At 41.3% G+C, this 19,007-nt stretch overlaps 1 protein-coding gene across 1 annotated transcript in view; it reads left to right on the top strand.

Annotated features, from left to right (window-relative positions):
- Nucleotides 1–19,007, top strand: part of LOC128640317 (alpha-2-macroglobulin) — a gene marked incomplete in the record, with an annotated part of 664,962 nt that overhangs the window by 627,214 nt on the left and 18,741 nt on the right. Inside the window, 1 exon segment of the mRNA XM_053692808.1 lies at nucleotides 18,488–18,529. Within this exon segment, the coding sequence (XP_053548783.1) occupies nucleotides 18,488–18,529 (42 nt within the window).

Genomic DNA, 19,007 nt, shown 5'->3' on the forward strand with positions numbered 1-19,007 from the left:
ATGTATATGATTAGGGCCATTTGTGTTATATCCTGCTCCTTGTTTAGAGAGTTTCATTAACAGCAATAGTGATGCTGAGATGCCTGAGAGCTGCAGTGCTTTGCTCTGCATTAAAGGGACACGAAACCCTAGATTTTTCCATAATGATTCAAATAGAGCAACAATTAAATGTACTTCTAAAATCTAATTTGCTTAGTTCTCTTGGAATCCTTTTTCGTAAAAGCACACTTAGGTAGGCCGTGGAAATGGGAGCTAGCTGCTGATTGGTGGCTGCACGTATATGCCTCTTGTCATTGGTTTACCTAGGTTTTCAGCTAGCTCCCAGTAGTGCATTGCCGCTCCTTCAACTAATGATCCCAATAGAATGCAGCAAGATTGCTAATAAGACTAAATTAGAGAGTTGTTTTACCTGAATCATGAAACAAGGTTTATGTCCTGTTAATTTACAACCCTCAATGGCAGCCAAGGGGTTAAACAAATTGTAGTCCTAACCCTGCATGAGGCTGAACCTTTATTGCACTATGTTGTCAGGCGCAGTGAGATCTCAGTCTGCCCAACATACGTGCACCTGCGTGAGCCTGTGGTCTGTACCCTCTCAGTGATGTGATATTAGCTGTACTGGTCACTTGTCACTGAGCTCTCACCTCTAATGTCACTGCACTGACCAGTAATCTCACTGATATAATCCTTTATACTGATGTGATATCAGTTGTACTGATCACTTGTCACTGAGCTCTCACCTCTAATGTCACTGCACTGACCAGTAATCTCACTGATATAATCCCTTATACTGATGTGATATTAGCTGTACTGGTCACTTGTCACTGAGCTCTCACCTCTAATGTCACTGCACTGACCAGTAATCTCACTGATATAATCCCTTATACTGATGTGATATTAGTTGTACTGGTCACTTGTCACTGAGCTCTCACCTCTACTGTCACTGCACTGACCAGTAATCTCACTGATATAATCCCTTATACTGATGTGATATTAGTTGTACTGGTCACTTGTCACTGAGCTCTCACCTCTACTGTCACTGCACTGACCAGTAATCTCACTGATATAATCCCTTATACTGATGTGATATTAGTTGTACTGGTCACTTGTCACTGAGCTCTCACCTCTAATGTCACTGCACTGACCAGTAATCTCACTGATATAATCCCTTATACTGATGTGATATTAGCTGTACTGGTCACTTGTCACTGAGCTCTCACCTCTGTCACTGCACTGACCAGTAATCTCACTGATATAATCCTTTATACTGATGTGATATTAGTTGTACTGATCACTTGTCACTGAGCTCTCACCTCTAATGTCACTGCACTGACCAGTAATCTCACTGATATAATCCCTTATACTGATGTGATATTAGTTGTACTGATCACTTGTCACTGAGCTCTCACCTCTACTGTCACTGCACTGACCAGTAATCTCACTGATATAATCCCTTATACTGATGTGATATTAGCTGTACTGGTCACTTGTCACTGAGCTCTCACCCCTAATGTCACTGCACTGACCAGTAATCTCACTGATATAATCCCTTATACTAATGTGATATTAGTTGTACTGGTCACTTGTCACTGAGCTCTCACCTCTAATGTCACTGCACTGACCAGTAATCTCACTGATATAATCCTTTATACCGATGTGATATTAGCTGTACTGGTCACTTGTCACTGAGCTCTCACCTCTAATGTCACTGCACTGACCAGTAATCTCACTGATATCCCTTATACTGATGTGATATTAGTTGTACTGATCACTTGTCACTGAGCTCTCACCTCTACTGTCACTGCACTGACCAGTAATCTCACTGATATAATCCCTTATACTGATGTGATATTAGTTGTACTGGTCACTTGTCACTGAGCTCTCACCTCTGTCACTGCACTGACCAGTAATCTCACTGATATAATCCCTTATACTGATGTGATATTAGTTGTACTGGTCACTTGTCACTGAGCTCTCACCTCTGTCACTGCACTGACCAGTAATCTCACTGATATAATCCTTTATACTGATGTGATATTAGCTGTACTGGTCACTTGTCACTGAGCTCTCACCTCTAATGTCACTGCACTGACCAGTAATCTCACTGATATAATCCCTTATACTGATGTGATATTAGATGTACTGGTCACTTGTCACTGAGCTCTCACCTCTAATGTCACTGCACTGACCAGTAATCTCACTGATATAATCCCTTATACTGATGTGATATTAGTTGTACTGGTCACTTGTCACTGAGCTCTCACCTCTACTGTCACTGCACTGACCAGTAATCTCACTGATATAATCCCTTATACTGATGTGATATTAGTTGTACTGGTCACTTGTCACTGAGCTCTCACCTCTACTGTCACTGCACTGACCAGTAATCTCACTGATATAATCCTTTATACTGATGTGATATTAGCTGTACTGGTCACTTGTCACTGAGCTCTCACCTCTAATGTCACTGCACTGACCAGTAATCTCACTGATATAATCCTTTATACTGATGTGATATTAGCTGTACTGGTCACTTGTCACTGAGCTCTCACCTCTAATGTCACTGCACTGACCAGTAATCTCACTGATATAATCCTTATACTGATGTGATATTAGCTGTACTGGTCACTTGTCACTGAGCTCTCACCTCTAATGTCACTGCACTGACCAGTAATCTCACTGATATAATCCCTTATACTGATGTGATATTAGTTGTACTGGTCACTTGTCACTGAGCTCTCACCTCTAATGTCACTGCACTGACCAGTAATCTCACTGATATAATCCCTTATACTGATGTGATATTAGTTGTACTGGTCACTTGTCACTGAGCTCTCACCTCTACTGTCACTGCACTGACCAGTAATCTCACTGATATAATCCCTTATACTGATGTGATATTAGTTGTACTGGTCACTTGTCACTGAGCTCTCACCTCTAATGTCACTGCACTGACCAGTAATCTCACTGATATAATCCCTTATACTGATGTGATATTAGTTGTACTGGTCACTTGTCACTGAGCTCTCACCTCTACTGTCACTGCACTGACCAGTAATCTCACTGATATAATCCCTTATACTGATGTGATATTAGTTGTACTGGTCACTTGTCACTGAGCTCTCACCTCTAATGTCACTGCACTGACCAGTAATCTCACTGATATAATCCCTTATACTGATGTGATATTAGCTGTACTGGTCACTTGTCACTGAGCTCTCACCTCTAATGTCACTGCACTGACCAGTAATCTCACTGATATAATCCCTTATACTGATGTGATATTAGCTGTACTGGTCACTTGTCACTGAGCTCTCACCTCTACTGTCACTGCACTGACCAGTAATCTCACTGATATAATCCCTTATACTGATGTGATATTAGTTGTACTGGTCACTTGTCACTGAGCTCTCACCTCTACTGTCACTGCACTGACCAGTAATCTCACTGATATAATCCCTTATACTGATGTGATATTAGTTGTACTGGTCACTTGTCACTGAGCTCTCACCTCTGTCACTGCACTGACCAGTAATCTCACTGATATAATCCCTTATACTGATGTGATATTAGTTGTACTGGTCACTTGTCACTGAGCTCTCACCTCTGTCACTGCACTGACCAGTAATCTCACTGATATAATCCCTTATACTGATGTGATATTAGTTGTACTGGTCACTTGTCACTGAGCTCTCACCTCTGTCACTGCACTGACCAGTAATCTCACTGATATAATCCCTTATACTGATGTGATATTAGCTGTACTGGTCACTTGTCACTGAGCTCTCACCTCTACTGTCACTGCACTGACCAGTAATCTCACTGATATAATCCCTTATACTGATGTTATATTAGCTGTACTGGTCACTTGTCACTGAGCTCTCACCTCTGTCACTGCACTGACCAGTAATCTCACTGATATAATCCCTTATACTGATGTTATATTAGCTGTACTGGTCACTTGTCACTGAGCTCTCACCTCTACTGTCACTGCACTGACCAGTAATCTCACTGATATAATCCTTTATACTGATGTGATATTAGTTGTACTGGTCACTTGTCACTGAGCTCTCACCTCTACTGTCACTGCACTGACCAGTAATCTCACTGATATAATCCCTTATACTGATGTGATATTAGCTGTACTGGTCACTTGTCACTGAGCTCTCACCTCTAATGTCACTGCACTGACCAGTAATCTCACTGATATAATCCCTTATACTGATGTGATATTAGTTGTACTGGTCACTTGTCACTGAGCTCTCACCTCTAATGTCACTGCACTGACCAGTAATCTCACTGATATAATCCCTTATACTGATGTGATATTAGTTGTACTGGTCACTTGTCACTGAGCTCTCACCTCTAATGTCACTGCACTGACCAGTAATCTCACTGATATAATCCCTTATACTGATGTGATATTAGTTGTACTGGTCACTTGTCACTGAGCTCTCACCTCTAATGTCACTGCACTGACCAGTAATCTCACTGATATAATCCCTTATACTGATGTGATATTAGCTGTACTGGTCACTTGTCACTGAGCTCTCACCTCTAATGTCACTGCACTGACCAGTAATCTCACTGATATAATCCCTTATACTGATGTGATATTAGTTGTACTGGTCACTTGTCACTGAGCTCTCACCTCTAATGTCACTGCACTGACCAGTAATCTCACTGATATAATCCCTTATACTGATGTGATATTAGTTGTACTGGTCACTTGTCACTGAGCTCTCACCTCTACTGTCACTGCACTGACCAGTAATCTCACTGATATAATCCCTTATACTGATGTGATATTAGTTGTACTGGTCACTTGTCACTGAGCTCTCACCTCTGTCACTGCACTGACCAGTAATCTCACTGATATAATCCCTTATACTGATGTGATATTAGTTGTACTGGTCACTTGTCACTGAGCTCTCACCTCTAATGTCACTGCACTGACCAGTAATCTCACTGATATAATCCCCTTATACTGATGTGATATTAGTTGTACTGGTCACTTGTCACTGAGCTCTCACCTCTAATGTCACTGCACTGACCAGTAATCTCACTGATATAATCCCTTATACTGATGTGATATTAGTTGTACTGGTCACTTGTCACTGAGCTCTCACCTCTAATGTCACTGCACTGACCAGTAATCTCACTGATATAATCCCTTATACTGATGTGATATTAGTTGTACTGGTCACTTGTCACTGAGCTCTCACCTCTGTCACTGCACTGACCAGTAATCTCACTGATATAATCCCTTATACTGATGTGATATTAGCTGTACTGGTCACTTGTCACTGAGCTCTCACCTCTAATGTCACTGCACTGACCAGTAATCTCACTGATATAATCCCTTATACTGATGTGATATTAGCTGTACTGGTCACTTGTCACTGAGCTCTCACCTCTAATGTCACTGCACTGACCAGTAATCTCACTGATATAATCCCTTATACTGATGTGATATTAGTTGTACTGGTCACTTGTCACTGAGCTCTCACCTCTACTGTCACTGCACTGACCAGTAATCTCACTGATATAATCCTTATACTGATGTGATATTAGCTGTACTGGTCACTTGTCACTGAGCTCTCACCTCTACTGTCACTGCACTGACCAGTAATCTCACTGATATAATCCCTTATACTGATGTGATATTAGCTGTACTGGTCACTTGTCACTGAGCTCTCACCTCTACTGTCACTGCACTGACCAGTAATCTCACTGATATAATCCCTTATACTGATGTGATATTAGTTGTACTGGTCACTTGTCACTGAGCTCTCACCTCTAATGTCACTGCACTGACCAGTAATCTCACTGATATAATCCCTTATACTGATGTGATATTAGATGTACTGGTCACTTGTCACTGAGCTCTCACCTCTAATGTCACTGCACTGACCAGTAATCTCACTGATATAATCCCTTATACTGATGTGATATTAGTTGTACTGGTCACTTGTCACTGAGCTCTCACCTCTAATGTCACTGCACTGACCAGTAATCTCACTGATATAATCCCTTATACTGATGTGATATTAGTTGTACTGGTCACTTGTCACTGAGCTCTCACCTCTACTGTCACTGCACTGACCAGTAATCTCACTGATATAATCCCTTATACTGATGTGATATTAGTTGTACTGGTCACTTGTCACTGAGCTCTCACCTCTAATGTCACTGCACTGACCAGTAATCTCACTGATATAATCCTTTATACTGATGTGATATTAGCTGTACTGGTCACTTGTCACTGAGCTCTCACCTCTACTGTCACTGCACTGACCAGTAATCTCACTGATATAATCCCTTATACTGATGTGATATTAGTTGTACTGGTCACTTGTCACTGAGCTCTCACCTCTACTGTCACTGCACTGACCAGTAATCTCACTGATATAATCCTTATACTGATGTGATATTAGTTGTACTGGTCACTTGTCACTGAGCTCTCACCTCTAATGTCACTGCACTGACCAGTAATCTCACTGATATAATCCCTTATACTGATGTGATATTAGTTGTACTGGTCACTTGTCACTGAGCTCTCACCTCTAATGTCACTGCACTGACCAGTAATCTCACTGATATAATCCTTTATACTGATGTGATATTAGCTGTACTGGTCACTTGTCACTGAGCTCTCACCCCTAATGTCACTGCACTGACCAGTAATCTCACTGATATAATCCGTTATACTGATGTGATATTAGTTGTACTGGTCACTTGTCACTGAGCTCTCACCTCTACTGTCACTGCACTGACCAGTAATCTCACTGATATAATCCCTTATACTGATGTGATATTAGTTGTACTGGTCACTTTCACTGATCTCTCACCTCTAATGTCACTGCACTGACCAGTAATCTCACTGATATAATCCCTTATACTGATGTGATATTAGTTGTACTGGCGCACTTGTCACTGAGCTCTCACCTCTACTGTCACTGCACTGACCAGTAATCTCACTGATATAATCCCCTTATACTGATGTGATATTAGTTGTACTGGTCACTTGTCACTGAGCTCTCACCTCTAATGTCACTGCACTGACCAGTAATCTCACTGATATAATCCCTTATACTGATGTGATATTAGCTGTACTGGTCACTTGTCACTGAGCTCTCACCTCTAATGTCACTGCACTGACCAGTAATCTCACTGATATAATCCCTTATACTGATGTTATATTAGCTGTACTGGTCACTTGTCACTGAGCTCTCACCTCTACTGTCACTGCACTGACCAGTAATCTCACTGATATAATCCCTTATACTGATGTGATATTAGTTGTACTGGTCACTTGTCACTGAGCTCTCACCTCTACTGTCACTGCACTGACCAGTAATCTCACTGATATAATCCCTTATACTGATGTGATATTAGTTGTACTGGTCACTTGTCACTGAGCTCTCACCTCTGTCACTGCACTGACCAGTAATCTCACTGATATAATCCCTTATACTGATGTGATATTAGTTGTACTGGTCACTTGTCACTGAGCTCTCACCTCTACTGTCACTGCACTGACCAGTAATCTCACTGATATAATCCCTTATACTGATGTGATATTAGTTGTACTGGTCACTTGTCACTGAGCTCTCACCTCTAATGTCACTGCACTGACCAGTAATCTCACTGATATAATCCCTTATACTGATGTGATATTAGCTGTACTGGTCACTTGTCACTGAGCTCTCACCTCTACTGTCACTGCACTGACCAGTAATCTCACTGATATAATCCCTTATACTGATGTGATATTAGCTGTACTGGTCACTTGTCACTGAGCTCTCACCTCTGTCACTGCACTGACCAGTAATCTCACTGATATAATCCCTTATACTGATGTGATATTAGCTGTACTGGTCACTTGTCACTGAGCTCTCACCTCTACTGTCACTGCACTGACCAGTAATCTCACTGATATAATCCTTTATACTGATGTGATATTAGTTGTACTGGTCACTTGTCACTGAGCTCTCACCTCTACTGTCACTGCACTGACCAGTAATCTCACTGATATAATCCCTTATACTGATGTGATATTAGTTGTACTGGTCACTTGTCACTGAGCTCTCACCTCTAATGTCACTGCACTGACCAGTAATCTCACTGATATAATCCCTTATACTGATGTGATATTAGCTGTACTGGTCACTTGTCACTGAGCTCTCACCTCTACTGTCACTGCACTGACCAGTAATCTCACTGATATAATCCCTTATACTGATGTGATATTAGTTGTACTGGTCACTTGTCACTGAGCTCTCACCTCTAATGTCACTGCACTGACCAGTAATCTCACTGATATAATCCCTTATACTGATGTGATATTAGTTGTACTGGTCACTTGTCACTGAGCTCTCACCTCTAATGTCACTGCACTGACCCAGTAATCTCACTGATATAATCCCTTATACTGATGTGATATTAGTTGTACTGGTCACTTGTCACTGACCTCTCACCTCTGTCACTGCACTGACCAGTAATCTCACTGATATAATCCCTTATACTGATGTGATATTAGTTGTACTGGTCACTGTCACTGAGCTCTCACCTCTAATGTCACTGCACTGACCAGTAATCTCACTGATATAATCCCTTATACTGATGTGATATTAGTTGTACTGGTCACTTGTCACTGAGCTCTCACCTCTAATGTCACTGCACTGACCAGTAATCTCACTGATATAATCCCTTATACTGATGTGATATTAGTTGTACTGGTCACTTGTCACTGAGCTCTCACCTCTAATGTCACTGCACTGACCAGTAATCTCACTGATATAATCCCTTATACTGATGTGATATTAGTTGTACTGGTCACTTGTCACTGAGCTCTCACCTCTGTCACTGCACTGACCAGTAATCTCACTGATATAATCCCTTATACTGATGTGATATTAGCTGTACTGGTCACTTGTCACTGAGCTCTCACCTCTAATGTCACTGCACTGACCAGTAATCTCACTGATATAATCCCTTATACTGATGTGATATTAGTTGTACTGGTCACTTGTCACTGAGCTCTCACCTCTAATGTCACTGCACTGATCAGTAATCTCACTGATATAATCCCTTATACTGATGTGATATTAGTTGTACTGGTCACTTGTCACTGAGCTCTCACCTCTACTGTCACTGCACTGACCAGTAATCTCACTGATATAATCCTTTATACTGATGTGATATTAGCTGTACTGGTCACTTGTCACTGAGCTCTCACCACTACTGTCACTGCACTGACCAGTAATCTCACTGATATAATCCCTTATACTGATGTGATATTAGCTGTACTGGTCACTTGTCACTGAGCTCTCACCTCTACTGTCACTGCACTGACCAGTAATCTCACTGATATAATCCCTTATACTGATGTGATATTAGTTGTACTGATCACTTGTCACTGAGCTCTCACCTCTAATGTCACTGCACTGACCAGTAATCTCACTGATATAATCCCTTATACTGATGTGATATTAGTTGTACTGGTCACTTGTCACTGAGCTCTCACCTCTGTCACTGCACTGACCAGTAATCTCACTGATATAATCCCTTATACTGATGTGATATTAGTTGTACTGGTCACTTGTCACTGACCTCTCACCTCTAATGTCACTGCACTGACCAGTAATCTCACTGATATAATCCCTTATACTGATGTGATATTAGTTGTACTGGTCACTTGTCACTGAGCTCTCACCTCTGTCACTGCACTGACCAGTAATCTCACTGATATAATCCCTTATACTGATGTGATATTAGCTGTACTGGTCACTTGTCACTGAGCTCTCACCTCTGTCACTGCACTGACCAGTAATCTCACTGATATAATCCCTTATACTGATGTGATATTAGTTGTACTGGTCACATTGTCACTGAGCTCTCACCTCTAATGTCACTGCACTGACCAGTAATCTCACTGATATAATCCCTTATACTGATGTGATATTAGTTGTACTGGTCACTTGTCACTGAGCTCTCACCTCTAATGTCACTGCACTGACCAGTAATCTCACTGATATAATCCCTTATACTGATGTGATATTAGTTGTACTGATCACTTGTCACTGAGCTCTCACCTCTAATGTCACTGCACTGACCAGTAATCTCACTGATATAATCCCTTATACTGATGTGATATTAGTTGTACTGGTCACTTGTCACTGAGCTCTCACCTCTAATGTCACTGCACTGACCAGTAATCTCACTGATATAATCCCTTATACTGATGTGATATTAGTTGTACTGGTCACTTGTCACTGAGCTCTCACCTCTACTGTCACTGCACTGACCAGTAATCTCACTGATATAATCCCTTATACTGATGTGATATTAGCTGTACTGGTCACTTGTCACTGAGCTCTCACCTCTACTGTCACTGCACTGACCAGTAATCTCACTGATATAATCCCTTATACTGATGTGATATTAGCTGTACTGGTCACTTGTCACTGAGCTCTCACCTCTAATGTCACTGCACTGACCAGTAATCTCACTGATATAATCCCTTATACTGATGTGATATTAGTTGTACTGGTCACTTGTCACTGAGCTCTCACCTCTAATGTCACTGCACTGACCAGTAATCTCACTGATATAATCCCTTATACTGATGTGATATTAGCTGTACTGGTCACTTGTCACTGAGCTCTCACCTCTAATGTCACTGCACTGACCAGTAATCTCACTGATATAATCCCTTATACTGATGTGATATTAGCTGTACTGGTCACTTGTCACTGAGCTCTCACCTCTAATGTCACTGCACTGACCAGTAATCTCACTGATATAATCCCTTATACTGATGTGATATTAGTTGTACTGGTCACTTGTCACTGAGCTCTCACCTCTAATGTCACTGCACTGACCAGTAATCTCACTGATATAATCCCTTATACTGATGTTATATTAGCTGTACTGGTCACTTGTCACTGAGCTCTCACCTCTACTGTCACTGCACTGACCAGTAATCTCACTGATATAATCCCTTATACTGATGTGATATTAGCTGTACTGGTCACTTGTCACTGAGCTCTCACCTCTAATGTCACTGCACTGAGCAGTAATCTCACTGATATCCCTTATACTGATGTGATATTAGTTGTACTGGTCACTTGTCACTGAGCTCTCACCTCTAATGTCACTGCACTGACCAGTAATCTCACTGATATAATCCCTTATTACTGTTGTGATATTAGTTGTACTGGTCACTTGTCACTGAGCTCTCACCTCTAATGTCACTGCACTGACCAGTAATCTCACTGATATAATCCCTTATACTGATGTGATATTAGTTGTACTGGTCACTTGTCACTGAGCTCTCACCTCTAATGTCACTGCACTGACCAGTAATCTCACTGATATAATCCCTTATACTGATGTGATATTAGTTGTACTGGTCACTTGTCACTGAGCTCTCACCTCTAATGTCACTTCACTGACCAGTAATTGTCACTGATATAATCCCTTATACTGATGTGATATTAGTTGTACTGGTCACTTGTCACTGAGCTCTCACCTCTAATGTCACTGCACTGACCAGTAATCTCACTGATATAATCCCTTATACTGATGTGATATTAGTTGTACTGGTCACTTGTCACTGAGCTCTCACCTCTAATGTCACTGCACTGTCCAGTAATGTCACTGATATAATCCCTTATACTGATGTGATATTAGTTGTACTGGTCACTTGTCACTGAGCTCTCACCTCTACTGTCACTGCACTGACCAGTAATCTCACTGATATAATCCCTTATACTGATGTTATATTAGCTGTACTGGTCACTTGTCACTGAGCTCTCACCTCTAATGTCACTGCACTGACCAGTAATCTCACTGATATAATCCCTTATACTGATGTGATATTAGTTGTACTGGTCACTTGTCACTGAGCTCTCACCTCTACTGTCACTGCACTGACCAGTAATCTCACTGATATAATCCCTTATACTGATGTGATATTAGCTGTACTGGTCACTTGTCACTGAGCTCTCACCTCTAATGTCACTGCACTGACCAATAATCTCACTGATATAATCCCTTATACTGATGTGATATTAGTTGTACTGATCACTTGTCACTGAGCTCTCACCTCTAATGTCACTGCACTGACCAGTAATCTCACTGATATAATCCTTATACTGATGTGATATTAGTTGTAATGGTCACTTGTCACTGAGCTCTCACCTCTAATGTCACTGCACTGACCAGTAATCTCACTGATATAATCCCTTATACTGATGTGATATTAGTTGTACTGGTCACTTGTCACTGAGCTCTCACCTCTAATGTCACTGCACTGACCAGTAATCTCACTGATATAATCCCTTATACTGATGTGATATTAGTTGTACTGGTCACTTGTCACTGAGCTCTCACCTCTATGTCACTGCACTGACCAGTAATCTCACTGATATAATCCCTTATACTGATGTGATATTAGTTGTACTGGTCACTTGTCACTGAGCTCTCACCTCTCACTGTCACTGCACTGACCAGTAATCTCACTGATATAATCCCTTATACTGATGTGATATTAGTTGTACTGGTCACTTGTCACTGAGCTCTCACCTCTAATGTCACTGCACTGACCAGTAATCTCACTGATATAATCCCTTATACTGATGTGATATTAGTTGTACTGGTCACTTGTCACTGAGCTCTCACCTCTAATGTCACTGCACTGACCAGTAATCTCACTGATATAATCCCTTATACTGATGTGATATTAGTTGTACTGGTCACTTGTCACTGAGCTCTCACCTCTAATGTCACTGCACTGACCAGTAATCTCACTGATATAATCCCTTATACTGATGTGATATTAGCTGTACTGGTCACTTGTCACTGAGCTCTCACCTCTACTGTCACTGCACTGACCAGTAATCTCACTGATATAATCCCTTATACTGATGTGATATTAGCTGTACTGGTCACTTGTCACTGAGCTCTCACCTCTAATGTCACTGCACTGACCAGTAATCTCACTGATATAATCCCTTATACTGATGTGATATTAGTTGTACTGGTCACTTGTCACTGAGCTCTCACCTCTAATGTCACTGCACTGACCAGTAATCTCACTGATATAATCCCTTATACTGATGTTATATTAGCTTGTACTGGTCACTTGTCACTGAGCTCTCACCTCTAATGTCACTGCACTGACCAGTAATCTCACTGATATAATCCCTTTATACTGATGTGATATTAGCTGTACTGGTCACTTGTCACTGAGCTCTCACCTCTACTGTCACTGCACTGACCAGTAATCTCACTGATATAATCCCTTATACTGATGTGATATTAGCTGTACTGGTCACTTGTCACTGAGCTCTCACCTCTAATGTCACTGCACTGACCAGTAATCTCACTGATATAATCCCTTATACTGATGTGATATTAGCTGTACTGGTCACTTGTCACTGAGCTCTCACCTCTAATGTCACTGCACTGACCAGTAATCTCACTGATATAATCCCTTATACTGATGTGATATTAGTTGTACTGGTCACTTGTCACTGAGCTCTCACCTCTACTGTCACTGCACTGACCAGTAATCTCACTGATATAATCCCTTATACTGATGTTATATTAGATGTACTGGTCACCTTGTCACTGAGCTCTCACCTCTACTGTCACTGCACTGACCAGTAATCTCACTGATATAATCCCTTATACTGATGTGATATTAGTTGTACTGGTCACTTGTCACTGAGCTCTCACCTCTAATGTCACTGCACTGACCAGTAATCTCACTGATATAATCCCTTATACTGATGTGATATTAGCTGTACTGGTCACTTGTCACTGAGCTCTCACCTCTAATGTCACTGCACTGACCAGTAATCTCACTGATATAATCCCTTATACTGATGTGATATTAGTTGTACTGGTCACTTGTCACTGAGCTCTCACCTCTACTGTCACTGCACTGACCAGTAATCTCACTGATATCCCTTATACTGATGTGATATTAGTTGTACTGGTCACTTGTCACTGAGCTCTCACCTCTAATGTCACTGCACTGACCAGTAATCTCACTGATATAATCCTTTATACTGATGTGATATTAGTTGTACTGGTCACTTGTCACTGAGCTCTCACCTCTAATGTCACTGCACTGACCAGTAATCTCACTGATATAATCCCTTATACTGATGTGATATTAGTTGTACTGGTCACTTGTCACTGAGCTCTCACCCTCTACTGTCACTGCACTGACCAGTAATCTCACTGATATAATCCCTTATACTGATGTGATATTAGTTGTACTGGTCACTTGTCACTGAGCTCTCACCTCTAATGTCACTGCACTGACCAGTAATCTCACCGATATAATCCCTTATACTGATGTGATATTAGCTGTGCTGGTCACTTGTCACTGAGCTCTCACCTCTAATGTCACTGCACTGACCAGTAATCTCACTGATATAATCGCTTATACTGATGTGATATTAGCTGTGCTGGTCACTTGTCACTGAGCTCTCACCTCTGTCACTGCACTGACCAGTAATCTCACTGATATAATCCTTTATACTGATGTGATATTAGTTGTACTGGTCACTTGTCACTGAGCTCTCACCTCTAATGTCACTGCACTGACCAGTAATCTCACTGATATCCCTTATACTGATGTGATATTAGTTGTACTGGTCACTTGTCACTGAGCTCTCACCTCTAATGTCACTGCACTGACCAGTAATCTCACTGATATAATCCCTTATACTGATGTGATATTAGTTGTGCTGGTCACTTGTCACTGAGCTCTCACCTCTACTGTCACTGCACTGACCAGTAATCTCACTGATATAATCCCTTATACTGATGTGATATTAGCTGTACTGGTCACTTGTCACTGAGCTCTCACCTCTAATGTCACTGCACTGACCAGTAATCTCACTGATATAATCCCTTATACTGATGTTATATTAGCTGTACTGGTCACTTGTCACTGAGCTCTCACCTCTAATGTCACTGCACTGACCAGTAATCTCACTGATATAATCCCTTATACTGATGTGGATATTAGTTGTACTGGTCACTTGTCACTGAGCTCTTACCTCTAATGCACTGCACTGACCAGTAATCTCACTGATATAATCCCTTATACTGATGTGATATTAGTTGTACTGGTCACTTGTCACTGAGCTCTCACCTCTAATGTCACTGCACTGACCAGTAATCTCACTGATATAATCCCTTATACTGATGTGATATTAGTTGTACTGGTCACTTGTCACTGAGCTCTCACCTCTAATGTCACTGCACTGACCAGTAATCTCACTGATATAATCCCTTATACTGATGTTATATTAGCTGTACTGGTCACTTGTCACTGAGCTCTCACCTCTAATGTCACTGCACTGACCAGTAATCTCACTGATATAATCCCTTATACTGATGTGATATTAGTTGTACTGATCACTTGTCACTGAGCTCTCACCTCTAATGTCACTGCACTGACCAGTAATCTCACTGATATAATCCCTTATACTGATGTGATATTAGTTGTACTGGTCACTTGTCACTGAGCTCTCACCTCTAATGTCACTGCACTGACCAGTAATCTCACTGATATAATCCCTTATACTGATGTGATATTAGTTGTACTGGTCACTTGTCACTGAGCTCTCACCTCTAATGTCACTGCACTGACCAGTAATCTCACTGATATAATCCCTTATACTGATGTGATATTAGTTGTACTGGTCACTTGTCACTGACCTCTCACCTCTGTCACTGCACTGACCAGTAATCTCACTGATATAATCCCTTATACTGATGTGATATTAGTTGTACTGGTCACTTGTCACTGAGCTCTCACCTCTAATGTCACTGCACTGACCAGTAATCTCACTGATATAATCCCCTTATACTGATGTGATATTAGTTGTACTGGTCACTTGTCACTGAGCTCTCACCTCTAATGTCACTGCACTGACCAGTAATCTCACTGATATAATCCCTTATACTGATGTGATATTAGTTGTACTGGTCACTTGTCACTGAGCTCTCACCTCTAATGTCACTGCACTGACCAGTAATCTCACTGATATAATCCCTTATACTGATGTGATATTAGTTGTACTGGTCACTTGTCACTGAGCTCTCACCTCTGTCACTGCACTGACCAGTAATCTCACTGATATAATCCCTTATACTGATGTGATATTAGCTGTACTGGTCACTTGTCACTGAGCTCTCACCTCTAATGTCACTGCACTGACCAGTAATCTCACTGATATAATCCCTTATACTGATGTGATATTAGTTGTACTGGTCACTTGTCACTGAGCTCTCACCTCTAATGTCACTGCACTGATCAGTAATCTCACTGATATAATCCCTTATACTGATGTGATATTAGTTGTACTGGTCACTTGTCACTGAGCTCTCACCTCTACTGTCACTGCACTGACCAGTAATCTCACTGATATAATCCTTTATACTGATGTGATATTAGCTGTACTGGTCACTTGTCACTGAGCTCTCACCACTACTGTCACTGCACTGACCAGTAATCTCACTGATATAATCCCTTATACTGATGTGATATTAGCTGTACTGGTCACTTGTCACTGAGCTCTCACCTCTACTGTCACTGCACTGACCAGTAATCTCACTGATATAATCCCTTATACTGATGTGATATTAGTTGTACTGGTCACTTGTCACTGAGCTCTCACCTCTAATGTCACTGCACTGACCAGTAATCTCACTGATATAATCCCTTATACTGATGTGATATTAGTTGTACTGGTCACTTGTCACTGAGCTCTCACCTCTGTCACTGCACTGACCAGTAATCTCACTGATATAATCCCTTATACTGATGTGATATTAGTTGTACTGGTCACTTGTCACTGACCTCTCACCTCTAATGTCACTGCACTGACCAGTAATCTCACTGATATAATCCCTTATACTGATGTGATATTAGTTGTACTGGTCACTTGTCACTGAGCTCTCACCTCTGTCACTGCACTGACCAGTAATCTCACTGATATAATCCCTTATACTGATGTTATATTAGCTGTACTGGTCACTTGTCACTGAGCTCTCACCTCTGTCACTGCACTGACCAGTAATCCCACTGATATAATCCCTTATACTGATGTGATATTAGTTGTACTGGTCACTTGTCACTGAGCTCTCACCTCTAATGTCACTGCACTGACCAGTAATCTCACTGATATAATCCCTTATACTGATGTGATATTAGTTGTACTGGTCACTTGTCACTGAGCTCTCACCTCTAATGTCACTGCACTGACCAGTAATCTCACTGATATAATCCCTTATACTGATGTGATATTAGCTGTACTGGTCACTTGTCACTGAGCTCTCACCTCTAATGTCACTGCACTGACCAGTAATCTCACTGATATAATCCCTTATACTGATGTGATATTAGCTGTACTGGTCACTTGTCACTGATCTCTCACCTCTACTGTCACTGCACTGATCAGTAATCTCACTGATATAATCCCTTATACTGATGTGATATTAGCTGTACTGGTCACTTGTCACTGAGCTCTCACCTCTAATGTCACTGCATTGACCAGTAATCTCACTGATATAATCCCTTATACTGATGTGATATTAGTTGTACTGGTCACTTGTCACTGAGCTCTCACCTCTAATGTCACTGCACTGACCAGTAATCTCACTGATATAATCCCTTATACTGATGTGATATTAGCTGTACTGGTCACTTGTCACTGAGCTCTCACCTCTAATGTCACTGCACTGACCAGTAATCTCACTGATATAATCCCTTATACTGATGTGATATTAGTTGTACTGGTCACTTGTCACTGAGCTCTCACCTCTGTGACTGCACTGACCAGTAATCTCACTGATATAATCCCTTATACTGATGTGATATTAGTTGTACTGATCACTTGTCACTGAGCTCTCACCTCTAATGTCACTGCACTGACCAGTAATCTCACTGATATAATCCCTTATACTGATGTTATATTAGCTGTACTGGTCACTTGTCACTGAGCTCTCACCTCTACTGTCACTGCACTGACCAGTAATCTCACTGATATAATCCTTTATACTGATGTGATATTAGCTGTACTGGTCACTTGTCACTGAGCTCTCACCTCTAATGTCACTGCACTGAGCAGTAATCTCACTGATATCCCTTATACTGATGTGATATTAGTTGTACTGGTCACTTGTCACTGAGCTCTCACCTCTAATGTCACTGCACTGACCAGTAATCTCACTGATATAATCCCTTATACTGATGTGATATTAGTTGTACTGGTCACTTGTCACTGAGCTCTCACCTCTAATGTCACTGCACTGACCAGTAATCTCACTGATATAATCCCTTATACTGATGTGATATTAGTTGTACTGGTCACTTGTCACTGAGCTCTCACCTCTAATGTCACTGCACTGACCAGTAATGTCACCTCCTATGCTGATTGTTATTTTTCTATTTCAGGTGAATTTGCAATTGCAGAATACAACTCTCCCTGCCACTCTGGTAAGAAAATGATTGTAACTCTCCGTGCTGTAAATGCTGTGCCAGCCATCAAGCACTCACAAGCGCACTCACGTATGAACACGCGCATGTGCACAGCATCACTTACCTATGCAAATCAGTCTGTTAAGCATTTGGGGTTGTTACACCTTTATTCCCTAGGGCAAACTCTAACCACACATCAAACCCCAAAACTGTTTGCCTGACAATATATCTGCATTTATGTCTATCACCAGGTGAATACAAACATAAAGAGATGTGTGCACGTGCGTACATAGCCATATTTATATGTAAACAATCACACACCCTGATTACACACGTACACACTAATACACACATAAAGAGATGTGTGCACGTGCGTACATAGCCATATTTATATGTAAACACTCACACACCCTGATTACACACACGTGCACACTAATACACACATAAAGAGATGTGTGCACGTGCGTACATAGCCATATTTATATGTAAACACTCA

Source organism: Bombina bombina, chromosome 9 (genome assembly GCF_027579735.1).
Source record: "Bombina bombina isolate aBomBom1 chromosome 9, aBomBom1.pri, whole genome shotgun sequence".
Taxonomy (NCBI): domain Eukaryota; kingdom Metazoa; phylum Chordata; class Amphibia; order Anura; family Bombinatoridae; genus Bombina; species Bombina bombina.